General features: G+C 43.3%; 1 protein-coding gene across 5 annotated transcripts in view; it reads right to left on the bottom strand.

Moving 5' to 3' along the window:
* CPNE8 (copine 8) overlaps positions 1–27,202 on the bottom strand; it is a 62,742-nt gene that overhangs the window by 23,237 nt on the left and 12,303 nt on the right. For 2 of the 5 annotated variants that reach the window (XM_082239699.1, XM_082239702.1), the window contains exons 2-10: positions 21,102–21,142; positions 20,148–20,194; positions 16,446–16,549; positions 15,376–15,415; positions 14,492–14,568; positions 13,648–13,719; positions 11,717–11,780; positions 7,494–7,597; positions 3,602–3,706 (exon numbers count right to left, since the gene is read on the bottom strand). In XM_082239699.1, the coding sequence (XP_082095825.1) occupies positions 3,602–3,706; positions 7,494–7,597; positions 11,717–11,780; positions 13,648–13,719; positions 14,492–14,568; positions 15,376–15,415; positions 16,446–16,549; positions 20,148–20,194; positions 21,102–21,142 (654 nt within the window). Of the gene's footprint in view, positions 1–3,097; positions 3,223–3,601; positions 3,707–7,493; positions 7,598–11,716; positions 11,781–13,647; positions 13,720–14,491; positions 14,569–15,375; positions 15,416–16,445; positions 16,550–20,147; positions 20,195–21,101; positions 21,143–23,103; positions 23,255–27,202 lie in introns of those variants that run through there. The other 3 variants (XM_082239701.1, XM_082239700.1, XM_082239703.1) reach the window with 3 other exon arrangements.

The following is a 27,202-nucleotide window of genomic DNA, read 5'->3' as shown; positions in this document are numbered from 1 at the left end:
GGGAAACAATTCTAGGTGACATCTCTGGAGAGCAAAAGGTAAGTAGGTAAATAACCCCTGGAGGGTTGAGTCCAGTCAAAGGCGACTCTGGGGTTGCGGCACTCATCTCGCTTTCAGGCCAAGGAAGTCGGCATTTGTCCACAGACAGATTTCCAGGTCATGTGGCCAGCATGACTAAACTGCTTCTGGCACAATGGGACACCTTGACAAGTGCCAGAACAAACAGAAACGCTGTTTACCTTCCCGCTGCAGTGGTACCTATTTATCTACTTGCACTGACGTGCTTTCGAACTATTAGGTTGGCAGAAGCTGGGACAGAGCAACGGGAGCTCACCCCATTGTGCAGATTCAAACTGCCGACCTTCCGATCAGCAAACCCAAGAGGCTCAGTGGTTTAGACCACAGCGCCACCCACGTCCTCTTAGTGGGTGAGTACTGCCAGTCAGAGAAGACAGTACTGAGGTAGATAAACCAGTGGAATGACTTTGTAAAAGGCAACTTATGTTCCTAAGCATTACAGTTTTGCTCTGAAATAGTTACCGTATTTTTCGCTCTATAACACGCACCCGACCATAACACGAACGTAGTTTTTAGAGGAGGAAAATCCGTAGGCATGCCATCCGTAGGCATTCCCTCCATAACACGCACAGACATTTCCCCTTACTTTTTAGGAGGAAAAAAGTGAGTGTTATGGTGCAAAAAATACGGTAATACCTATTCATGTCAATGGTAAATGACTCTTGGCTATTACTGAATTACTGTCTTATGCATTTGCTTCTGACAGTAACAGCTTTTTCTATTTCATGGAATCACCCTGTATCTCAGGACATCTCAAGGAACTTTGTTTGTGGTACAGAGATATCTGAAGCACATGGAACCAAACCATCATAAGTCTAGAACAGTTGGGACAGAATGTATTAAGATCTAGATTAGAGAGGTACAAATATTTCTCATACAGTGGTACCTCGGGTTAAGTACTTAATTCGTTCCGGAGGTCCGTTCTTAACCTGATGCACCACTTTAGCTAATGGGGCCTCCTGCTGCCGCCGCACTGCCGGAGCCCGATTTCTGTTCTTATCCTGAAGCAAAGTTCTTAACCTGAAGCACTATTTCTGGGTTAGCGGAGTGTGTAACCTGAAGCGCATGTAACCTGAAGCGTATGTAACCCGAGTTACCACTGTATTCCAATTGTAAGAAAATGGCAGTTTAAGGAGGCTGTATTCTTAAATACAGGCTGTAATAAGTACTAAATCAAGTTGTCACAACAACTGCAGCATATTTAGATTTTTCCCTAGCTATACATTTCTATGAGGGTAGGTCCAGTTATCCAAACTAGCAACTTCTCATTCCATGGGCGATTGACAGGCAGATGTAGCATTAAGATACAAGTACTGCTGCTAGTGTACCTAATAACTATTCTTAAAAGAGTACAGTACAAGAAAAATGTAATAGGAAACATGTGGATTCTTGGATCTACTCTCAGAGAAATACTTTTTTTTTCAGGAGCAAATTCCTTGCCACAGCAAAATCTACAGTCAATCACACGAAAGGGTAGAATATACCAATAGCCAAACAAAGGATGGAAGTCATGGCATTCCCTGCTGTGTATGCTTCTGCATTACAGATGAGAATTGTTAATAAAAATTACATCCCTCTTAAAATGCTAATAATGCTGTATGAAGATTCCAGCAACGGCCATGCAGGTCTCTTCAGCAGAAGTTGCAGCCTATTCTAGTCCTGTGATGGCCTTATTGGGAAAGGTGCTTTTCCTAAAGATTCACCGAATTCCTTGTCAACCACAGAAATCAATTATTTTAGACACTGTTTTGACTTTCTGTCAAAAAAAAGAGCCAGTGTGGTGTAGTGGTTAAGAGCGGTAGTCACGTAATCTGGGTAACCGGGTTCGCGTCTCCGCTCCTCCACATGCAGCTGCTGGGTGACCTTGGGCCAGTCACACTTCTGTGAAGTCTCTCAGCCCCACTCACCTCACAGAGTGTTTGTTGTGGGGGAGGAAGGGAAAGGAGATTGTTAGCCGCTTTGAGACTCCTGAAGGGGAGTGAAAGGCGGGATATCAAATCCAAACTCTTCTTCTTCTTCTTCTTCTTTCTGCTCAGTCCCAAGTCAATTGAGAGTATTAACTTGTATATATAAATTTCTTAAGTAGCAAAGCATCATGTGGAGTCATAACCATTTGTCATAAGTTAGCTGAGGGGTTTTCAGGCACAAACTATGTTTACAATGGCCGCTTGCCGAGTCCTGGGGTGGGCAGCCAGCAGTTGGGAAATCTCCGTGCGGGAGTTCCTACCAGTCCCAATTCTGAATTCTGGCCAATCAGGACAGTCCATGGGGGCAGGGCTTCAGAGTGGAACAGGCGTCACTCCCGCTTGCCTCCTGGGACTCGATATTCATGCTTTGGGGCTTGTTTTATATTACAATTTATTCTTCTAGGTTATGTGATTACTAGCTTTGCTGTGGTTCTTTAATGGCTTCCATATTCAGAGCCTTCAAGGAATTTGCCTTCAAACAGATTGGCCCCGTTGGAAGGTTTCAGAATACTAAAGGTGCAATCCTTTCAACAGTTAAGTCTAACCTAATTGCATCTATTTCATTTCTATTTCAAGCAAATATTGAGGTCAGATAATTAAGCAAGGTTATTTTCCAAAGTATTTAAGTTGTCTTGTAAATATTTATTTCTTAGAGGCAATTTATATCATTAAAGTTCTGAAGTTTGGTATGACTAATCCCCCTCTAATTTGAAAGGGGGAGGGCTTTCCTCTGAAAATGAAGGAAAGACGGTGAATGCTATTAGGTTTTCTAGAACTCAAGCATGAAACTCATTCTGAGAAGTGCCACTGCTGATTCTACTTAGTTTGCTTTGTTCTGAATGCCTTGATTTGCCTGGGTTATGATATAACCTTATCGGACTGTTATAAAATGTCTGCCTTCCACTCAGTTTCTTACGCGGCCCATAAGATGAAAAAGACAGAAGACGAGGTAGATCAGCTGAGGCAGAGATGGCCTCAGCAATGTCTGTAAGCACCTCAGTGATCTGACTTATAAAAACAACTGAATGAAGTAACCAAGATGGGGAAGATACCTTTCCATCCATTTCTGTTTCACTAGATGTTCATGTGATGACTGCTACTTATGAAAAAGAAGGAAGGAAGCACCAGCACATTCTGTTACTTGCTTTGTAGGCTGGTTTTTATCCCATAAATTCTGAGTAAGAGGACACCTCCAGGAACCTTTAACAAAAAGAATTTTTCTTGAGAAAAGCAGTATCATCAGTATTTGCTTTGCAGTGACAAAGAGCAGTAACTAGTTTCTCAGTGCACTAGCAACAGTGGCTCCATGTTTCCAGAGAGTTTGCTTTTTATCTGCTTGTCAATCATCTGTGGAGAGTGGTACCTATTACTATACTGAAAATACTACAGTACCCCATGTACCTCTTACCTATGAACGCTTAACTAAATGAATGATGGTGGTGTTAACATTTACTTAAAGTTTTGAACTGATATTATGCCTTCTAAAAAGATTAAACTAAACCGAGGAACCTCCAATCTTTGAAAACTTTACTTAAGACGAAAGGTTTAACTCTTACCTGTCAAAATCTCCATTGCAAAGTGCTCTGACAGATATCTTGAATGCCTGCCACACTGGATTTAATGTATTCTTTATCACTTCTGTCTTGTGGCAGATTGTAAAGCTGAAACACAAACAAGCTTTTCTTATTTTAATACTTATCTCTAAAGGTATTGATAGTTTTGAAAACAAATCCACCAAGTGGGAATACACTGTAATTTATGTGAATTTTTTCCCCTAAAAAATGAGCACTATTTCATTTTTAGTCATGTGAACAGCTTTCAAATTAATCTACACATATAGCTATACCACACTTCTTTTTCTTTTTACGGAGCTCACATGATGGGTAGCAGCAGGAAGTGGAGGAGGAACTCTGGCAAGCCTCCTTCCCTTATAATGTTTTGTAGCAAGAGTTCTTGATTATTAGATGTTGCCGTTTGGGATTAAAGCAGGAAGGAGGTGCCTGAATTTTTTTTCTCTACCTCTCTGAAGACAGAACAAAAGCCTCAAGACAAGTTGTCTCCTTTGCACCAGGATGCAACAGCTATGGTGCTGTTTACTGACCTTCTCTCATACTGGTATATTTCTAAACACAGAGTGAAATATACTCGGAGTCGAGAGTTGATTTCATGCGCTTTATTCAACTCATAGTGGTGAGGAGGAATGGAAGTTCCCCCACAATATCTGCTTTATATACATTATTTACATAATGGGCTGGACATGACTGGCTAATTCTGGGATTCTCCTGTAAGCCAATCAGGTTGTGGATTCACTTCCACCTGGAGCTGGATTGGGTGGCTCCTGTGGACCAATCATACTGCTGCATTGTTCTAGGACCAATCAGACTGCTGCATTCTGAATCCTATTGTTCTAGGACCAATCAGACGGCTTCATTTTGGATCCTATTGTTCTAGGACCAATCAGACTGCTGCATTTTGGATCCTATTGCTCTAGGACCAATCAGACTGCTGCATTTTGGATCCTATTCATCTCAGTACATAACACAGAGAATATCAATACTTTAACTGTTGACAACAATAAGAAGTTTCTAGACCAGGAATGGTCAACATGCTGCTCTCCTGCCCCCAAGGTTTGTACAGTATTTTTCGCCCTATAGGACGCACCGGCCCATAGGACGCACCTAGTTTTTTGGGGGGGAAATCAAGGGAAATTTTTTTATTCCCCCCCCCCCAGGTTTGCGCAGCCATCCCCAAGCTAGAAGAGGGAGACGGAGCACTCCGTCTCACTCTTCTGCCTTCAGGGACGGCTTGCCCCGCTGTCCCCCAAGTTTGTGGGGCTGGTGGGGGGAGAAGCAAGCTTGCTTCTCCCCCCCCCAGCCTCCAGATCAGGTCGGGGAATAGCGGGGTGGCGGTGCTCCGCCAGCCCCCTATCCTCCAAGCTTGTGGGGCTGGCGGGGGGGGGGGGAGAAGCAAGCTTGCTTCTCCCCCCCGCCAGCCTCCAGATCAGGTTGGGGAATAGCGGGGTGGCGGCGCTCCGCCACCCCCCTATCCCCCGAGCTTGTGGGGCTGGCGGGGGGGGGGAGAAGCAAGCTTGCTTTCCCCCCCCCGCCAGCCTCCAGATCAGGTCGGGGAATAGCGGGGTGGCGGAGCTTGTGGGGCTGCAGGCTGCTGCCCACAAGCCTTGCGAGCCTGCGGGACATCCCTCCGGGCTTGCAAGGCTTGCTGGTAGCTTCCTGAAGCCTGGAGAGCAAGAGGGGTCAGTGCGCACCGACCCCCCTCGCTCTCCAGGCTTCAGCGAAAGCCTGCATTCGCCCCATAGGATGCACACACATTTCCCCTTCATTTTTGGAGGGGAAAAAGTGCGTCCTATAGGGCGAAAAATACGGTATGTCTGTTGCTTTCTCATTCTGCAACGCTCAGAAAGCTGCCTGTTAAGGATTTCAGGGTATGTCTGGTGTCTTGTCTACTCCCATGCACAATGGTCTGTGGGGACTGAAGTTCCCAGATTTCCTCTTCCCTCACCCTGCTGGAAATCAAAGGGCAGAGCCCCAGGAGAAGACTGTTCTAAATAGTGAAAATATGCTCCAAGCAATGGTAACTGGTGACCCGACCCAAACACCTAGATGCGGTACCAAAAACTCAACATTTCTGGTTCTGTGCTCACAATCACTAACCCAGAGTAGAATCCCATATCATCCGTATAACCATATATGAAACTATGGAGAAACCACAGTGATTATGAGCACGACACGATGGTTAAAGGGTAGAAGTATCTGACTACTTCGGGTTAAGTGATCTTGAATAGGCCTTGTGTATGTGTTACTGCTCACTGGGTCTTCCTCTTTACAATGGCTCCATTCTGTGAACAAGCAGCATGTGAACCACACTCACAATTTGCTTCTCCTGAACAAATTGCCAGGATCAGTTAGCAAAGAACAAACCTTGGCTTAACATTACAGTTTGGTCAGAAACAAACCATGAGTGTTGGTTCACACGTTGCAACTAAGTGAAGACTTGCTATTTGTCGCTTCTGGCTCTAAAGGGAGGAACAAAAGGGGAGCAATTCAGCAGCATGCACTTGTGTGCTGCTCCTTCACAGAAAACCATGGCTTATGGCTTACTATGATGACTCCAGACCAAATGGATGCCAATAGTAAATCATGAGGAATAAAAATATGATTGGTCTCGTTTTTCATCATTGCAGATTCCCAAGTGGAGATGAAGATGCACACACCAGGTCTCTTCTCTCCTGCCTTGTCCCCAGATGAGATCATACCCAACCAGAGAATGGATTCCAACTGATGCAAATGAAGATGCACAAACCGTCACAAAGCAGTGTTGCCACAAGCAACTTTCAACAGGTTATTTTAGTTTTCTCCATCTCACCTCCATCTGATGTATAGCAACAATATATATACTTGGATACTATCAAGGCAGAGAAAAAGGTGATTTGTCCATGGCTGCAAGTCAGGGGTGGCTAACATTTGTCCCCCCCAAAAAATGTTGTGGCTGATGGGAATTGTTGTCCAACATCTAGAGACCCAAAGGTTAGCCACCCCTGCTATAAATGAGAAATCTTCCAGAACATAGTGTTGATAGCATGTTGAAGCATGTCGTCTGCAAACTAATCTGCCTTATTACAAACCCAAAATTCTGGATCATTAACAAAAAATATTAAATAGCACCAGACCCATACCAGAATTGGGGAGCACTGCCTACTTTCCTCTGTCATGAGAACTCTGTAACTCTGTCTCCTTTTCCATAAACAATTACTGGCTCACCATCTTACACCAAAAGTATTTTGGAAGTCAAAGTATATAATGATTACTAGTTTACCCTTTTCAATATGTTGATTGCTCTTGCATGAAACCAGTATCTTACTCATTGTTCCAGTACCAACCCACTAAAATAGGCAATTTAGGCATATTTAATGCACAGAGGTGCTTGCGCAAAATGTTCCCTAGAGCACTGGACTGCTTCAGTTTCTAATCGACAGCACTCTAAAGAAACAAGACTGCTGAAACTGTAAATATTGTTTTTAACCACTCCAGCTGTTCTTTTCCCTCAGTTCAGGATTTTTTTAGTTGAAAAGTTAAGAAACCTAGACTTATCTAAGAAACCTAGATACCCAAATCACTGTTATTCATTATAAGCATCTGTTAGTGATTTATATTTTTTTGAGCAAGACCACATTTGAAAAATTGCATAAATATGAAATATTGTTGGTTTGTTTAAAAAGCTATTGAAGCAGGCATATGGAGGAAATACACATTCTCTCCTCATCAGTGTAATTGTGAATTGTATTTTGAAACAAGAGGTTTGTAAGTCTAGAAAAAATAAGACAAGTGTACTGTGAAAGAGAAACTTTTAATACACTACACACAAAATCCCCTGGTCACCCCTATAATTTACAAGACTTTATGTTTAATAGAAGAAAATAAGAGTATCTACCTGCCATCTTCATTGCTGCGAAAAAATACCAGGAAGGGATCAGATTTCCCAAAGAAATCTTTCTTGTCCAATTTGTTAGCACAAAACTGCATCAGTACAGCATCCTAATAATAGAAGAGTGTAATACAAATTAAGTATATAATTTATACCAAGCATACTATTTACACTGATTAAAAACTGCATAAGTATTAGGCATCAAGTTTACATTGCTTTCATTTTACTAACCAAAAAAAGAGGCACTACAAAGTAATTTTTTGTTTTCTTTTCATTTGCTACCAAGATGGGAACATAGTCATGAATTTTGAGTCATTATTTGTGTCACACACATCATATCAAATATTTTAATCAAATTATTCATAATTTTAGGCTTCCGCAGCTATACTGTAACAAAATTTCAATTACAAATTAAGAGATAGCAAGGATTTCTTGTTCCTTCCACTGCAATTACCCAAATATAATCATGTTAGAATTCATATTCTACAACAGGAGATATTCTTCATTTGTTCTTCATTCTGCTCTTTGACAACCTCCAATAATAATTAAAAAACATATAAAATAAATACAATAGCATAAAATGCCACAAAACTGTAGCTGAAGAAGAAATACCACTTAGAAACCACAGCTTTAAATGGTATATAAATGGTGAAATAAATAAATAGAAAGGGAACAAATGAATTAATAAAGCAACCCTTGTCTGACATGTTTTGCTTATGTGAGCTCATATCCTCTCTGGTGTACGTCAGACGCAGATTTAATAGGTTGAAGGCTACAGTGGTGCCTCGCAAGACGAAATTAATCCGTTCTGCGAGTCTCTTCGTCTAGCGGTTTTTTCGTCTTGCGAAGCAACCCTATTAGCGGCTTAGCGGATTAGCGCTATTAGCGGTTTAGCGGCTATTAAAGGCTTAGCGGCTATTAAAGGCTTAACGGATTAGCGGCTAAAAGGCGTTTAGCGGCTTAGAAAAAGGGGGGCAAAGCGGGGAAAAATTGGAACACTCGCAAGATGTTTTCGTCTTGCAAAGCAAGCCCATAGGGAAAATCGTCTTGCGAAGCAGCTCAAAAACGGAAAACCCTTTCGTCTAGCGGGTTTTCCGTCTTGCGAGGCATTCGTCTTGCGGGGCACCACTGTATTTGAACTGCATCCACTGGCTGCTGATTCTACGTAACAAGCCATTCAGGACCAGGAATTTGGTATGTGACTACTATGCTGTTTTCTCCACACTGTTGCAACATTGTGGAGGCAAAACAAATGGTCCTGAATGATCCACAAGGAAAGCAGCTACTCGTGAAGAAAAGCATGTAGATTTTGATCTATCTACATGTGGTGGCCATTTCATTACAACGAGCCTTGCATTTAGCTCCAGCATCCATGCATACATACTTGGTTCAACAATGATAAGTCCTGTTAAATTTTAAGACTAATAAAAACTGGGACTATGCATCAACACAAAATATTCCTTGAGGAGGAGCTGCAGCTCAGTGGTAGATAGGACATGTTCTGCATGCAAAATAACCCAGGTTCAATCTGTGGTATCTTCATGTAGCAAAGACTCCTGTCTGGACAGCCACTGCCAATCAGAGTCAATACAGCCAAACCTCAGTTCTCGAATGGCTCCATTTTTGCACGTTTTGGCCCCCAAACGCCGAAAGCCCACAAGTAAATGCTCCGGTTTTCGTAAGCTTTTCGGAACCTGAACGTCCAACGCAGCTTCTGCTTGAGTGCAAGAAGCTCCTGCAGCCAATCAAAAGCTGTGCCTCGGTTGTCAAACATTTCAGAAGGTGAAGGGTCTTCCGGAACGGATTACGTTCGACAACCGAGGTTTGACAGTATTACTGAGATATATGGTCTGACTTGGTATAAAGCTGCTGTTTGTGGATTTTAGCTCTGCTTTTAACACTATCCTCCCCCATAGACTGGTGTCCAAGCTAGAGGCGATTGGACTCTCCAACTCCACCTGTCTCTGGGTTTTGGATTTTTTGTCAGAACGTTCCCAGAGGGTTAGAGTAGGGTCACACATGTCCACAGCCCTTAGCCTTAACACCGGCTCACCACAGGGTTGTGTGTTGAGTCCCCTGCTCTACACTATCTATACGTATGACTGTACAGCCATCTATTCCAGCAACAAAATCATCAAGTTTGCTGATGACACTACGGTGGTAGGGCTCATTTCAGGAGGGGATGAGTCCGCCTATCGGGACGAGGTGGAGCGGCTCTGTGTTTGGTGTGGGGAGAACAATCTGGCTCTTAATACGGCTAAGACCAAGGAATTGGTGGTAGATTACAGGAAAAAAAAGGCGGACATTCAGCCCTTGTATATCAACGGGGAACGGGTGGAGAGGGTGGCGGAATTCAGGTTTTTGGGAGTAGCTATCGATCAGGGTTTGACTTGGAGCGCACATACCACTGCCCTGGTGAAGAAGGCCCAGCAGAGAATTTATTTCCTCAGACTTTTAAAGAAGAACAATCTGAGTGAGAGACTGCTGGTGTCCTTCTACCGAGGCTCCATAGAGAGCATTCTTACATACTGTATTTGTGCTTGGTTCTCCAGTTCTACAGCTAGGGAGAGGAAGGTGCTCCAGAAGGTCATAACCACAGCCCAAAGGATTATTGGTCATCCTCTCCCATCTTTGGAAGAACTGTACGGTTCCCGTTGTCTTAGGAAAGCAAATAACATCCTGCAGGATTCATCTCACCCGGGACACTGTATGTTTGCACTACTGCCTTCTGGCAGAAGATATAGAAACATCAAGTCAAAGACAAATAGACTGAAAAACAGTTTCTATCCAAGAGCTGTGGCCCTTTTGAATGCTGTAACTCGTTAGTGTGACCTGGGAGTTTGATGGGTGTGGTGTGGGTGTGGCTGGAATGTGGTTTGTTTGGTTGTTGTTGTTGTCTTGCTTTTGTTGTTTTAAGGGATGGCATCCAATTTCGTTGCACTTTGTGCAATGTTGCACTTGTGTAATGACAATAAAGAATCTATCTATCTATCTATCTATCTATCTATCTATCTATCTATCTTTGTTATTCCTAAATAGATTTAATTATTTAAAGCAGCATAAGATTAGCTCTTGGGGACGCGGGTGGCGCTGTGGGTTAAAGCCTCAGCGCCTAGGGCTTGCCGATCGAAAGGTCGGCGGTTCGAATCCCCGCGGCGGGGTGCGCTCCCGCTGCTCGGTCCCAGCGCCTGCCAACCTAGCAGTTCGAAAGCACCCCCGGGGGCAAGTAGATAAATAGGTACCGCTTACCAGCGGGAAGGTAAACGGCGTTCCGTGTGCGGCTCTGGCTCGCCAGAGCAGCGTTGTCACGCTGGCCACGTGACCCGGAAGTGTCTTCGGACAGCGCTGGCCCCCGGCCAATAGATGTGAGATGGGCGCACAAACCCCAGAGTCTGTCAAGACTGGCCCGTTCGGGCAGGGGTACCTTTACCTTTACCTTTAAGATTAGCTCTACTTCTATAGCAAATGCCAAGACGTCTACTCTTCAAAGTCTGATTACAGTGGTACCTCAGGTTAAGAACTTAATTTGTTCTGGAGGTCCGTTCTTAACCTGAAACTGTTCTTAACCTGAAATACCACTTTAGCTAATGGGGCCTCCCCTGCTGCTGTGCTGCCGCCGCGTGATTTCTGTTCTCATCCTGAAGCAAAGTTCTTAACCCGAGGTACTATTTCTGGGATAGCGGAGTCTGTAACCTGAAGCGTCTGTAACCTGAGGTACCACTGTATAAGCATGCAATAGCTAGTCTTAAAAGTCTAGCAATATACACATGGATTTAATACAACAACAACAACTGTACCCTAACAACAACAACAACAACAACAACAGTACCCTACCCATCTGACTGGGTTGCCCTAGCCACTCTGGGCAGCTTCCAACATACATAAAAACATAATTAAACATTTTAAAACTTCCCTATGCAGGGAAGCTTGTATAGTTACTTATCTCCTTGGCATCTGATGGGAAGGCGTTCCACAGGGTGAATGCCCCTACCAAGAAGACCCTCTGGCTGGTTCCTTGTAACTGCACTTCTCGCAGTGAGGGAACCACCAGAAGACCCTCAGTGCTAGATCTCAGTGTGAGATGAGGGAGTGGAGACATTCCTTCAGGTATACTGGACTGAGGCCATTTACCGCTTTAAAGGTCAGCACCAACACTTTGAATTGTACTCTATGCTAACTAGGAGACAAACAATATACTTTGGCAAAAGAAAACCAAAATGTGAACTTACCCGGCAACAGTTGAGCTCCTCTGCTGTCATTATTATCGTGCCGCATTTCTTCCCAGGAATTCCTCTGTAACAAAACAACATTGTAATAGCAATTAAATACAAGGATTCCAAACTCACCAGTTTGTTCCTCTCCAGAGTTCCCTCTCTGCATTCTCCATCCATCAACCTGAGCAAGCTCTCATATATAGTCCTTTGGTACTAATATATGCCATTCTCCTTAACTAATAGGGAAAGTAGAGGATCAGTGTATCACTGCACCATAGTGTCTTTACTTCTGGTGTTCCCACAACATGCAGAAGATTATGATTGGGGCTAAAAGACCAAGGGAAATATTGGTTTATGGGTGTTATGTTGCAAGCGAGCACAAAATGTGAGGTTATCAGTGATGAGGGAATTCTTTTTGGTGCATTATTTTTCCACCAAAAAAATTCCATATCTCCCATTCATCAGTAACAACAAATTGGTGTCAACTGCAAATAAATATTAGGCATGCTTGACAGATTCAACATTTTTGGCTTTGTTTACTAAATATAAGTAAAATAAACATGCTAAATTAGATCACTTTATAGGGCATCAGAAAAATTTCCTATATATATTTTCCAGGAAACCCACATAACTGGGGAGCACAAAACTTAATTAAAAGATTAAACTTGGCTTTTTAGCCTGTAAAACTCAGCATTTATACTATGTGAAAATACAGGAAATGTTTCATACATCTGAGTAATCTGTAAGTTAAGGCCATTTTTACTGTTGCCTGCACATTATTCCTGCTTTTATCACCTTCATAGTTTGTCCCCCAAAGCCAGACAATGTAGTGCACTGAGGTTTAGCTCCAGTGGGGGAGTGAGGCTATAGCTGGCAAAGTGGCTTTCACAACCCTGCAATGTAGTCCACTCTTACAGAGTGCAAATCAAGTGAATAGGGAGGAAGTATCAAAAGAGTTGTAAAGAAGAATGTTAAAGGAAGCGGGCAAAGGCAAGACAGAAAATATTGTGAAGTCAGGGCTGCTCCACTCACTCACTCGCTCTCTCAAACACATACAGCTATGAAAAGGCACATCACATGCAAACAGCATCACATTACGCACTCAGGAGCATACTACCTATTAAGCACGGCCCATGTAAAGTACGCAGCACACAACTGCACACTCCATGCACACACATGCAGAAGAAAAATCAGATGTAAACATGTGTAGTAACTCTACACACACAGTGGCATATCACCTGCAAATACACTTAGCAGTATTCTACATACAAGCACACATAGTAACATGAAGCATGCAAAAAAGGTCTGCAACACAACACATGCAAATTCATGCAGGAAAATGCCTCAAACAAACAGGCACAGCAGCACAACGCCCACAGAACAGCAAACTACATGCAAAGATTTGCAGGAGTGTGGCACTCACATAGCTACATATAGCAGCGTGTCACATGCAAACCGAGGAGAACATGCAGCAACATGCAAAAGCATGCAGCACACAAACACTATGCAAATATGTACAGCACCATGCAAAGGAGCATGCCCAAAGCTGGGCCAGAAATGCCCTCTATTTTCACAAAGCCATTCACCTCTCATGGAAGTGGCAGGTGGAGGTTTATTTAACAGGCTTTGGGGAAGGGGATAAAATTTCTAGTTAATTTCATAGGGAGCAGGAAGGGTTACCATAAGATGAAGTAGCAGGAGTTTTAAATTTTCTCTCTCCCTTTCTTATAAAAAGTTTCACTGCTGCTTCAAGAGGTGGCACAGCTGTAATTCTTAATGCAATCAGCTTTCTTAATTCTTATAAAATGTCCCAATGGGAACAAAGCTATGTCACAATGCTGCGTCGCTCCCAGAGACATTTTAGGGAAATGCAAACACATGCAGCACTATGCAGCCACATGCAAACACACACAGGAGCTTCCTTTCCCCCATCTACAAATACACACTTCTGCAGACTGCTTGCGCCGCCAATGGCCATTTTTGCTTTGGAAAGCAGGTTCCACCAGGGAAGCTTCAATCTGCCAAACAGATGCGAGTTTTAATATTGCCTTTAGTTCAGTGATTGGTTTAAAATGGGAACTTGTAACAAGGCTATATAATGGAGTTTTACTGAGGTAGCTAAATGAATATTTTTTGCATTTGGCATAATTATGTTTTAGGCAAGAGGAAACAAGATTGCAGCCGATGGTCTTGCTTGGATGGAATGTTAACCCCATAGTTTTGAGTCATGAGAATCGCCAACAATAAGCCTTCAGCTCACAAGCTCCCCTCACTGTTTGTTTCTTAGATATGGCTGCAGGGAAGAGATCATAAGCTTTTGCTTCTGTGTTAGATTGACTGCAGATTGTCATTCTATTCTGAAACCAGACCAACTGCGGTTAATCTTAACTATGGTTTGTTGAAACAAGCCAAGTTCATAAACGGTGCCATTTGGTTAGATTATACCTCGGAAAAGTGGATTTTCCATGTCAAATTTCCTATTGATAGAACTAATTATCTTGATTTTTATGGTGGCTACAATTTCAGGCTATCTAATGATGGAACGATGAAAAAGCAATTCACCTTAATTGAAGACAGTGCTATAATTTACTTTAAAACAGCACCACACAAATTCAGAACACCCAACAGTGAATAAAAAATGACATTCCTTGACAGTATTCCCTGTCTAGAATTTTTATTTGTCAAATACCAGAGAACACAAGGATCTGCCAGACCCAAAGGCAGGATCAGTAGCTAGTGGGAAGGATATAGGAAGTTTAGCATCAGTTTCTTTGAAAAGAATACACTTACATGATTGACTTTTCTAATCTGCTTCCTTGCGATCCAACAATCTCTCCAAGCGTACAGAAAACTTGTCCCAAGAAGTCCTGAAAAATTATTATGAAAATGATAAATCTAAGTCCCCATCCCCACTTTGCACTTAGTAAGCTTATGGGTATGAGAAATGCAGTATTTAGATAGAATTAAAGGCTTTATTTGGACACACTGATCAATTATGGTTCATAATTAATGCTTAAGTGAGCATTGCACCTTAACCTGGGCAAGTTTGGAACCTTGCTTTTCATGAACCAAAGCTTGTCACGCTATCTGGATCCAGAACTATCTTAACTATGATAAGCTGCAACAACAAAAAATTTGAGAAGTGCAGGAGGAAAATGTTTCTTTCTTCTTCATGTACTGGTGTGGATATTGGGGGACAGACTCCCCACAATCTCTACGTTCAGTGAAGGGTCAGAATTTGAGCAAACTTATAATTTCCTGAGTTTAGCAGGGGCTGGGAATACCAGCTAACTTCCTCCTGAGGCCACCCTGTTGATGGTGGTTGTGAAACAAACAATGGTGCTGATGTCCACTCCTGGGAAGATTGACAAATGTCTTGAATGTTGTCCACTTCTGTTAGTACATTGCAGCAAAAATATTTAGAGCACACTGTAGTATCTTAAAGACTAACAGATGGTATGATATACGGTAAGCTTTCATGGACTCAAGCTCACTTGATGAGATGCATGAAGTGAAATCGTAAGTGACATGTATATAAAGGACAAAACTGTAAGGTAGGCGTTAAATAGCAATGAGATGCAGAAATTACAGTCAGGGATAATTAGAGCTTAAAATACATAAAATGTGTACATGAGATATGGAAACACTTAAGGTTAAAATAAAGTAGCACTTACATGTTTCGATAAATTTGGACTCTTTGAATCCACATCATACCTAAAATGAAAAAGAACAAAATATTTTAATCTACTTATAAGCTCAAATACCCATGTAAAACAATGAAGTAATCTTGCTGGTTAAAACTGGGTTTTAGCTGGTATTGTGTAATCTTTCCATCATTTGCATTGTAATGTACATTGTAATGTGTATGATGGCGGAACTCTCTATGTATGTTCAGGTGAACGTCGATTTAGCTGTCAATGCAGAACCTTAACCCTTAATACTTGGGGTGAGAGTGGAGATGAAACTCTCAGTATGCAAAAGAACAGAAGTTCCGCATGTTCTGATTGGTGGGTACAAGTTTTGAATTTGGCTGGGGTTGGACTAGAGTGGCCAGAATAAGTGTATATATGGCTAGGAGCTGGCTATATGGTTGGAGGGTCCATGACTGGCGATTGTGATGGACAGCCAGGAGAAGGCAACAGAAGTGGATCAAGGAGGAAGAAAGAAGACCTGAAAGGATGGCAGAGTGGCTTGGTGGCCAGAGGATTGCTGGGACAGCTGACTCACTTGCCTTAGGCTGAAGAGACAAGTGGAGAACCTTTCTAGAGCACTGATGGAGAAGAAGTGATGTGCTGTTTGGAATGCTAGGCAGGAAATGTCTGGTAGGAGAGCCAGGGGAAGATTCCAGGAAAAATGAACAGCAAAAACAGACCTGCACTTAAATAGGTCAGCAGAACCTGAAGCAGAGGCTTCAACAAAAGTCTTCAGTTATAGTGCTGGTGAGGGTGGATGGCAATCTGGAAAAAGTGTTTTAACAAGGTTGCTAAAAGTTTCCTCGAAGCTGACCGGGTTTAGTATCGATAGTGTAAAAATAATAATTATACCAAGGAAAACTGTAGATCCATTAGCTGAATTTGAAACAACATAGTTTGCTGTAGTGAATTGACTGGAAACATGTTTTACCACTACATTAAGATACAATCCAATGTCAAAATGTTTTAAAATTCCACTTCATTAACTATTCTTGTAGATCAGATATACTGTCATAATATAATCAAACCCCAAAGTATATAAATAAACTTACAAGTCAAATCGCAGGTTCTGTCTCTCTTCAAAAAAGTAATCCAATATAAATTTTCTCACAAAATCTGGGTTCAAAGTATTGTCAATTACTTCGGTTCTCCCAAACTGTAAAATAAGATGTTGTGGAAAGTATATCAATAAAAACTACATATGTTAAGTACATACGCACACACAAGACGGAAAAAATGAAGAAATATAAGGTTTTCATTTGGCAGGGAAAGAGACCTAGCTAAAAGCAGCTCCTAGCCTGAGAATATTCAACACCCAATGAATGTAATTTTCACCAATATTTATTTTACTTAAGATCTCAGGAGCCATCATGCAATATTTGTTTACAATATCTTAAGAGGTGCCAAACAGAAATCAAACAGACAAACCATTTTCCAAAATATGCAGCCAATATCCTGAAGTAAAGTATTGCAATAAACGCTGCATTTTATAAATTTTCCAGAGACAGGGTATATACATCATATTAATTTCTCATACAAATTTTCAGAGGTTATATATAAAAATAATTAAAAACTAAACCATTGTTTGAGCCATGAAACATGATATAAAGCTTCAGAACAAGTGAACAGTTAAGGAAAATCTTTAGTAATAGATGGAAAGAACAATTTCTGCTAATTTGCTCAGAATCTGGGATTGGCAGCTGATGGAGGACAGGGCGTTATAACTAGCAGACACTATTAAGCAAACTTTTCCTCTGAGATTCTAAGCAAAGTGCCAATTAGCAACATTTTACTTTTATTTGTTTTTAAACAACACACAAACAAAACTTCTAAATCTCCCAGAACACTTAAATTGCTAAAAGGAAGATTTCAAAGTGGACAGTTTATTTTCTCCATAAGAACCAAGAAGCTCAGAATCAGGAACAATCTAAATGGGAGCATCTACTAAAAGCTAAAATCAATACATCAGGGAAGGGCCGGCCTACAGCTCAGTGATCGAGCATCTTTGCATGCAGTGGGTTCCAAGTTCAATTGGCGGCATCTCCATGTACGAATGGGAATGTTCCCTGTATAAGATCCTAGGAAGCTGCTGTCAATCAGGGTAGAAAGCTAGATGGACCAATTGTCTGACTTTATTTAAGGCAGCTTCCTATATTCCTAATATTGTATGGGTTAAGGCTATGGCGTTGACTAAGAGGCTACTACAGTACAAGTCATGAAGTCCAACATTTTAAGGAGATGTGTTTCTGTAGCCTCCCAAAATATGGAATTCGGCATCAAAGGGATAGAAAGCTCTGGCAAGTAATAGTAACATCCATTGTCACAGATTCTAGACAGGTGCTTAAAGCTATGACTACAAATCAGGCCTCTTTTCCCTCAACTGTCATCTGGGGGCAGTCATTTCATCAGACTGCCTCACTGGGAGAGAGATGAAGCAGGGTTCATTGCATCTGCTTTGCTTGAGGCCCAGCTCCATCAAGCACCTAGTGTAGCTTTGCCTGCTGAACAGCAGTCTGAAGGGGGAGTGACTCTACCTGCAGATGATCAGCCTTTAAGGACACAAGAGGAGAAGGCACTGATGGGAACCAGCTGGCTCTGGCCTTCTTAAACAGAGCTCTCAGCAGCAGTCAAATGCTGGAAACAATACTTGTGGTTCCTGGCTCTATCTTGCTGCTTGCTATCTGCATCCCTGGACTGGACCCTTGGCTCTGTGGTCATCTGGATTCCCTGACCTCTGTCTGACTTTGTATGTGGATTCTGCTCTCAGACAAGTGTTCCTTGGCGACTCCTAGCCCCTGCTTGCTTGGCAACGGGACTCGGACGGGGATACAATACCTCCTGCCTCTGAACTATGCCAGCTGGTCAATATAGGAATAACTGTCTAGAAACTGGAGCCTCAGCTTTGAGCTTCGTTCCTTTCCCCTCGTGTGTTGTATTTTTATTTATTTATTTGAATGTAAACCTGCAGAGTGTCTAGGGAGTGTCTTGTTTAGCTTTCTTGTAAGCCGCTCCGGGAGACTTTTTGGCTGAAGAGCAGCATACAAGTGCTCTAAATAAATAAATAAAAAGCACCACAAAGCAAATGGAAGAAGAGTGTCAGATGTTACTTCTCTGCATCTATATATCCACTATCCATTGACAGGTCCTGCCAATCCAGAACTGGCTTTTTCAGCCAGTACAGAAAATGTAATTAATCTAAGTCATTGCCAGAGATGCTGCAAATCCAAGCTCTTAGGTGGATCAATAGAAACCCAAGAAATATAGCCAATGAATAAATTTACAGCTGATACTAATATTTCTGGAACTCCAAATTGGAAGGCTTTGAAATAATACCTTCAGGCATCTTGCTCAATTTTACAGTTGAGGCTTTACCCTTGGAAACCATTAATACGTTGAAAAAGAAAATACAACGATACACATTTGTACCTGCAAGTATTTACTTGTGCTGCAGTCAATGGGTCTTACTTCAGAGTAAACAAACATGACATGCAAGAAGCAAACTTTTATTATGGTAGTATAACAAAACTGAGCTGAGGATTGGGAACAGAGTGCCTTCATTCATGCATCAAGGTAATCCATACATAATAGAGCACACCAATCTCACCTGCTTTGCTCCTCCCTACTAGAACGTCTAAGAAACAAACCATATTAAGCCAAGAACAATTCCTCTTTACAGATCATAGTTAATCTGTATCCAAAATCTCTGCATTAATACTAATGTCAAGAATCATGGTTTGTTCCCCCCACATATTATCAGAGAAGAGCAAAACAGGTGAGTTAAGCACATTAATGTTAAATCATTACTTATGTTACTGTGTGATGTGTGAATGAGCCCAGTATGCATTGCTCTTTAAAAAATGTGACCCCAAGTCTCTATATTAACAACCTGGAGCTATCATTTTTTATTGAAACGAAGCTACAAGCTTTTCCTTCTACCAGAACAACAAAGCACTGCTATATACTGTGAGGATTTTTCGGGGGGGGGGGGTAAACCTAGTCCCCCTTCTAATTCCTGGAATAGCCAGGCTAGCTTCCTGGTACTGTGCTAGCCTAGGTAATGTGCTGTGAAGGGAACAAAGGCACCAGACGGCAAATGGGTGGGCTCCCTCCCTGAACTGCCTGGGAGTTTGAAAGACACAGGGTAGAATTGAGAGTTGAGTGATATGAGCTAGAACATGGGTAGGCAAACTAAGGCCCAGGGGCCAGAGCCAACCCAATCGCCTTCTAAATCTGGCTCACAGATTGTCTGGGAATCAGCATGTTTTTACATGAGTAGAATGTGCCCTTTTATTTAAAATGCATCTCTGGGTTATTTGTGGGGCATAGGAATTCATTCATCCCCCCCCCAAAAAAAATATAGTCTGGCCCCCTACAAGGTCTGAGGGACAGTGGACTGGCCCCCTGCTGAAAAAGTTTGCTGGCCCCTGAGCTAGAAGCTGGGAAGCCAGACAGAGCAATGTTCAATTTCTGTTTGAGTTCAAGGCTGTCACTACGGAGGAAGTAAGACCCTCTTGGGGTGTTAATGCTGTGAACCCTCCATTGCAGGGTCAGGTTGTATAGATGTGTAAATAAACCATACATCATAATGGAACCATACATCATAATGGAACCACAGTCTCTTCTGTACCTCATTCCAAAGCAAACATGAACCCTGGGTAAGATTACTAGGGTTACTAGTAATCTCGCACTGCTCTGAGACTGGGGTGGCATGCAACAATATGTATATATATAAATGCAATAACAAAAAGCTTTACCTCTCTCCATTCCTTGTTTCCCATACCCTGGGTATACAAAACACAGACTGTGGGGACAAAAAAGAAGAATGTGATCAATTTCATATGTTCTGTTTAACTTTTCCATTACAACTAATACTCAAAGCTATAATGCTACAGATATTAGGCAAACGTTAAAATATTACATAAGACATCCAAGCCCATTTAGGAGTTATAAGCCATCTGAGATTGTGCTTCATGTTTAATGAAACTTCACAATAAGATCCAGCATTCAAACACTGTCTTACCTGAATACTATGTCATACAGTCTAGCTGTTATTCCTGACCATATACATCAGATCTAACAAACCGTAAGTAGAAGAAACCTGTTTCAAGTTTAACAGCTACAGAATATTTTAGCCCTATCAGCTGAAGTTACAAAACTTTTCTTTTTTTAAGACACTTCTTTCACCAATATCCTCCTAACTGGGAAACCATTTAAGAACAATGGAGGAAATATCTCCTTGTCTTCCAGACATTTAATATTCCACTATTAAAGGTTGGCTCTTCTAGTTAGTTTACCATGCCCAAGAAAAGTGCATATGCACGTCTACTAGCAATGAAGAGAACAAAGCTTTCTTCAAAGTTCATTATTTTCCTTGATTTTCCAAACAGAAACTATTTTAAACTCCTCATTTAGCAAATATTCAGTTTTTATTTATGCATCCATCACTCAAAAGAATTGTTCAATGTTAGTGGTAAAGGAAAAACCATATCAGAAGGATGCAAGGTTGGCTTCATTGCAGCCCTGGCTTTATAGTACCAGGGCACTGATTTACTTACACAAGAACCAGTAGCAAAAATTATCATTAAGGATTACTGGCTAATTAACCTTTCATCCAGTCCCCTGCATAATTCATTTTAATTTAAAAGAAAATATTGTGAGAGGTGAATAGGAAATGGAAAATTTCATTAACAAATAAATGTTATACTTACTTGGATCAGATTTTGAAAATGTGTCTCGGTCCAAAAGGTTCCTATTCATGAAAGAAAAGATCATGTTACCGTTCTGTTTTTAAAAATCACTACTAAAGATCTTAAACAGAAAGAGTCGTATTGGAAGAGATTATTAATGAAAGTGATCTCCGCCTTCATTGCCATGTATATTGGGGCCAACAAACAAGAGTACTCTGCTTCATCAGTCCAACTAGCTTTTGTACTGGCTGAGGAACTGCCAGTTGCCCTGAACTAAAGATTATTTTTACTGTTCTTCATGTTCACACACTGCCTACAACCTCAGCAATACAATACAGTGGTAACTTGGTTTAAGAACAGCTTAGTTCAGGCATCCCCAAACTCGGCCCTCCAGCTGTTTTGAGACTACAATTCCCATCATCCCTAGCTAACAGGACCAGTGGTCAGGGATGATAGGAATTGTAGTCCCAAAACAGCTGGAGGGCCGAGTTTTGGGGTGCCTGGCTTAGTTTACGAACAACTTGGATGAAGAATGCTGCAAACCCAGAAGTAGGTGTTTTGGTTTGTGAACTTTGCCTTGGAAGCAGAACATGTTTCGCTTCCTGTTGAGTGTGTTCCATTTGTAATTTGAGTCCCCCGCTGCTATGGGAAAGCATGCCTTGGTTTAAGAACGGTTTGATTTAAGAACAGACTTCTGGACAGGCAGTGGCGTAGCGTGGGGGGTGCCAGGGGTGCCGGCCGCACCGGGCGCAACATTGGGGGGGGGCGCGTTTGGCCAGCCTTTCGCAAGACGGAAGTCCATAGGGAAATCTCCGGGACAGCGGGGAAGCGCAGCGTGTCTTCCCCACTGTCCTCGGACCTCCTCCGAAAGCTGGCGGTGGGGCGGAGAGACCTCCTCCCGCCGCCAGCCTTCGGAAGGCTGCTCCGAAGCCTGGCGGTGGGGCGGAGAGACCTCTCCCGCCGCCAGCCTTCGGAAGGCTGCTCCGAAGCCTGGCGGTGGGGCGGAGAGACCTCCTCCCGCCGCCAGGCTTCTGAAGGATGCTCCGAAGGCTGGCGGCGGGAGGAGGGCTCTCCACCCCACTGCCAGCCTTTGGAAGGCTGCTCCGAAGCCTGGCGGCGGGAGGAGGTCTCTCTGCCCCACCGCCAGCCTTCGGAAGGCTGCTCCGAAGCCTGGCGGCGGGAGGAGGTCTCTCCGCCCCACCGCCAGCCTTCGGAAGGCTGCTCCGAAGCCTGGCGGTGGGGCAGAGAGACCTTCTCCCCGCGCCAGCCTTCGGATGGCTGTCCTGAAGACTTGTGGTGGGAGCAGTGGCGTAGCGTGGGGGGTGCACCTGGCGCAACATCTGGGGGGGCGCGGAAGAGACTCGAGTGCTAAAATCCACGGGTTAGGGGGCACAAATTACTTGCCTTGCCCTGGGTGCTGAGAACCCACGCTACGCCACTGTGGACAGGATTAAGTTATAAACCAAGGTACCACTGTATAGCACAAACCGTAGCTTGCAGCTACATTCAAACTAGCAAACTGTAAGAACATAAGAAAAGCCATGCTGGAGCAGACCATCTAGTGCAGCTTCCTGTTCTCACAGTGGCCAACCATATGCCTATGAAAAGCACACAAGCAGAAGCTGAGTACAACACCTGCCTCTGACAGTAGAGGCACATCAGTCATCATCGCTAGCAGCCACTGACAGCTGTAGCAACTTCCATCAATAAATATGATCCAATTTTGGGGTGGTTTTAAAACTTAAGAGTCTCCCTGTCAGAACACTTTAGAGGTCTGTTATTATCTGCAGGAGGTATCACTTCTTAATAGTAGCCAGCAGCAAGATGTGGCAAGGAGAAACCATGTTAACATTTATCCATTGCCCAGAGGATTAAAGCAAGAATGAGGCACATTTGGAGGGAAAGCTAGAACACTTCCCCTCAATGAAAGGTATAGCTTAATAGTTACTCTAATAAGGTACCAACATTGTTTTAGACAAACACTCTTTACAGAGATAGTGAAGAACTTCCTTAAAATTCTTACCTTAAACCTGTCCCTGAATCAGAGGCAGAGCATTTCCTGACTGCGCCTGGGGCAGGCAACATCAGCAGCACACCCGCATCAGGGCACAACGTGAGGGCAGGGAGCTTTTTATTCCTAGAATAAGAGCAATTTCCATCCTAGGAGGAATGAGTCTATTCAGAGCAGTGGTGTAGCGTGGTAGTGGGGCCGTGGGCGGGGCACAGCGCCATAGTGACCTTTGCCCACTGCAGCAGTTGGGGGGCCATGCCCTGTCCCGTCCTGAGCTGTTGCGTCCTTCTCATCGCCCTCCAGCTTGGGGGGTGGCTGAGAAGAATGCAACAGGCATGGGCCGTGGCCCCTGCGAGCCCAGCACTGCTTTTGCGAGCTGCGCTGCTTGCAGGGAGGGCACCGTGAGCTGTTGCGTCCTTCCCATGACACCCTCCAGCTGGGAAGCGGATGAGGATGCAACAGGCATGCTCGCAGGACCCGGGGCGCCTGCCTGTTGTGTCCTTCTGTCACCCCCCAGCTGGAGGACACCATGAGGAGGACACCACAGCTCACGACACCCTCCCTGCAAGCAGCGCAGCTCGCAAAAGCAGTGCTGGGCTCGAAGGGCCAGGGCCCATGCCTGTTGCATCCTTCTCAGCCACCCCCCCAAGCTGGAGGGCGATGAGAAGGACACAACAGCTCAGGACAGGGCAGGACATGCCCCCCCAACTGCTGCAGTGGGCAGAGGTCACTATGACGCTGTGCCCCACCCACAGCCCCACTACCACGCTACACCACTGCTCTGAATAGACTCATTCCTCCTAGAAAGGAATGGAAATTGCTCTTATTCTAGGAGAAGAAAACTCCCAGCCCCTTCTAGGATCTTTACAAGAAAGGGCAGGAGCCCAGATTGGGCTTCTGACAGACAAGCCCCACCTGGGCTCCTGCCCCATCTGGGCTCCTGCAGAAGGTTATGACCTAACAGTTCTAACTGTCAGGTTTTAACTGCCTACTTTCCTGATTGGCTGAAACTCCACTCAGGAGGCGGACCCAGGGTCTGTCCTTCACAACAGCCGTTTGTCCAATCCTCTTTTAAAGATATCCAAGTGGGTGTCTATCACGTCATCTTGTGGCAATAAATTTCTTAGTTTCACTATGCTCTGTGTGAATAAGGACTTCACCTGCCCTGAATCTTCTAGCTTTCAATTTCATTGGACTGCCCCAAGTTCTAGTTTTATGAGAGAGAAACTTCACTCTGTCCACTTAATCCACACTATGCATGATTTTATATACTTCTAACATGTCTCCCTTTGGACGCAGGTGGCGCTGTGGTCTGAAACTCTGAGCCTAGGGGTTGCCGATCAGAAGGTCGGCGGTTCGAATCCCCGTGACGGGGTGAGCTCCCATTGCTTGGTCCCTGCTCCTGCCAACCTAGCAGTTCAAAAGCACATCAAAGTGCAAGTAGATAAATAGGTACCGCTCTGGCGGGAAAATAAACAGCGTTTCCGTGCACTGCTCTGGTTTTGCCAGAAGCGGCTTAGTTATGCTGGCCACATGACCCGGAAAAACTGCGGACAAATGTCGGCTCCCTCGGCCAGTAAAGCGAGATGAGCGCTGCAACCCCAGAGTCGTTCGCGACTGGACTTAACTGTCAGGGGTCCTTTACCTTTACCTTTTAACATGTCCCCACTTACCTATCTTTCTCCTAAATTAAAATGCCTCAAATGTTGAGACCTCTCCTCACAGCAGCAATGTGAGCATTGGTTGCCCTTTTGCAACCAAAAGTTTTGGTCGCTCTTTTGCAACCAAAGGTTAAGCAAACAACTATATGCAGTATTCACACCATAGTTGGTGTAGTAGTCACACCATAGTTGTATAACGGCATTATGATATTGGCAGTTCTATTCTCAACCCCCTCCCTAGTGATCCCTAGAATGTAGGTAATTTTTTTTCACAGCTCCCTCATACTAGGATCAACATATTCACCAAACTATCCACTATGATCCCAAGGTTTCGTTCCCAGTCAGCCACTGCCAGTTCAGACCCTATGAATGTATATGTGAAATTGGGAGAGGTGTCCCAATGTGAATCAATCACTTCATACTTCCTTAAATAGAATTACATTTGCCATTTTATTGACCCTCCTCTCAGGTTGGAGAAATCCTTTTGGAGCTCCTCCCAATCTCTTTTTGTTTTAACTACCCTGAATAATTTGGCACTATCAGCAAACATGCGTACCTCACTTCTCACTGCCAACTCTAGATAGTTTAGGAACAAGATAAAAAGCACGGGTCTCAATACCAATGCAGTCATACCTTATGTTGCGTCTGCTTCATGTTGCGTCTTTTCAGGTTATGAACGTGGCAAAGTATTTACTTCCGGGTTCGCCACACACGCATGTGCATAAACAATCTGCACACTTTGCGCATGCGCAGAAGTGCTCTATCGCGCCAAGCGTGTGCACAGAAGAGGTGCTCTAGTTGCAGACTTTTCGGGGTGCAAACGGCACCCCGGAACGGATTGAGTCCGCAACTAGAGGTACCACTGTACCTGGGAGACTCCATTTTCCATATCCCTCAGCTGGAATAACTGAATATTTTTTTCTTCCTCCCTGCTTCTTGTTTCTTAGCCAGTTCCATAAGAGTGTCTCTCCTCTTATCCCATGACTGACAAGCTCACTCAAGAGTATGGTGAGGGACTTTATCAAACATTTTCTGGTATTCAGAGTACACATTGTCAACTGGATCACCATCTATATGCTGTACTAATTGGCACTCTCAAAGAATGCTAAGAGGTTAGTAAGAAAGAACTAAGGGCTTATCCAAAATTATCTTTTCTCTGCTCTTTCCAGACATGGTATGCAATTTAAAGCTCCATGTCTATACCCCCCCTCTTTTTTGCTCTGGAGCTTTCCCTGCAAAAACCTGCTCTTTAAAGTTCAATTGGAGCAAACATCAATCTGTGGAAAACCGAAATTGGCGTTTGCTATTATTCAACTTTAAAGGGCTGGTTTTTATGGAGAAAGCTCAGCGCAAAAACCAAAAACAAAATGGCTCAGACATGGAGCATTAAAGCATAGACCTCTGCATGGAAAGAGCAGGGCAAAACGCAAGTGTGGATAAATCCTTTCTTTTGCAGAAGCAATTCTGATTCTGCTCAGCAAAATGCTTTGTAATATTATCTTCAACAATGTTTTCCACCAGTTTTTCTGGAACTAAGCAATCTGTCTTTTCTTAGATCCTCCTCACCCCCAGATCCTTTTTTAAAAAGTGGCATTACACAGGTCACCTTCCAGTCCTCAGTACAGAGGCTAATCTTAGAGGCAAGTTACATATTTTTGATATAAGATCAGAAATGTCACATCTGAGTTCTTGAGTTGATGCCATCAGGACCAGGTTATTTGTCAGTTTTTACTTTGCGAATGAGACCCGAAAACACACAGCTTCTCTGCAAATCTTATTTTCCTCCTTTAGTGGTCCTGGTCCTGTTGTATACAGTCTAGCTGAGCTTCTACTATTGTGATTTTAAACAACCCCAAATATTTTGGAGAGATTAGACCCTCTTGACTTTGGCTTTCAACTTCCACAGCCTCATTTTTAGGAAGTTTCCTCTTCTGTGTGGGAGATTTTAGCAAACAAACCTAACAATACTGAAATATACTCGGAGTCGAGTGTGGATTTCATGCTCTTTATTCAGCTCATAGTGGTGAGGAGGAATGAAAGTTTCCCCAAAGTATCTGCTTTATATACATTATTTACACAATGGGCTGCACGTGATTGGCTAATTCCGGAATTCTCCTGTAGGCCAATCAGGTTGTGGATTCACTTCCATCTGGAGCTGGATTGGGTGGCTCCTGCAGACCAATCATACTGCTGCATTGTTCTAGGACAAATCAGACTGCTGCATTCTGAATCCTATTGTTCTAGGGCCAATCAGACTGCTGCATTTTGGATCCTATTGTTCTAGGACCAATCAGACTGCTGCATTTTGGATCCTATTCAACTCAGTACATAACAAATACATATTTGCTAGTTAGTATGTGAATGAGTTAAGGACCACTGAGTTCTTACTGCTAGAATAGGCTCAGTAAAGTCATGCCTCCTCTTCTCTTAAGAGGAAGGAAGTGAAACCT

This window comes from Podarcis vaucheri (genome assembly GCF_965113315.1).
Source record: "Podarcis vaucheri genome assembly, chromosome: 10".
Taxonomy (NCBI): domain Eukaryota; kingdom Metazoa; phylum Chordata; class Lepidosauria; order Squamata; family Lacertidae; genus Podarcis; species Podarcis vaucheri.
This window is presented reverse-complemented; position numbering and strand designations above follow the sequence as displayed.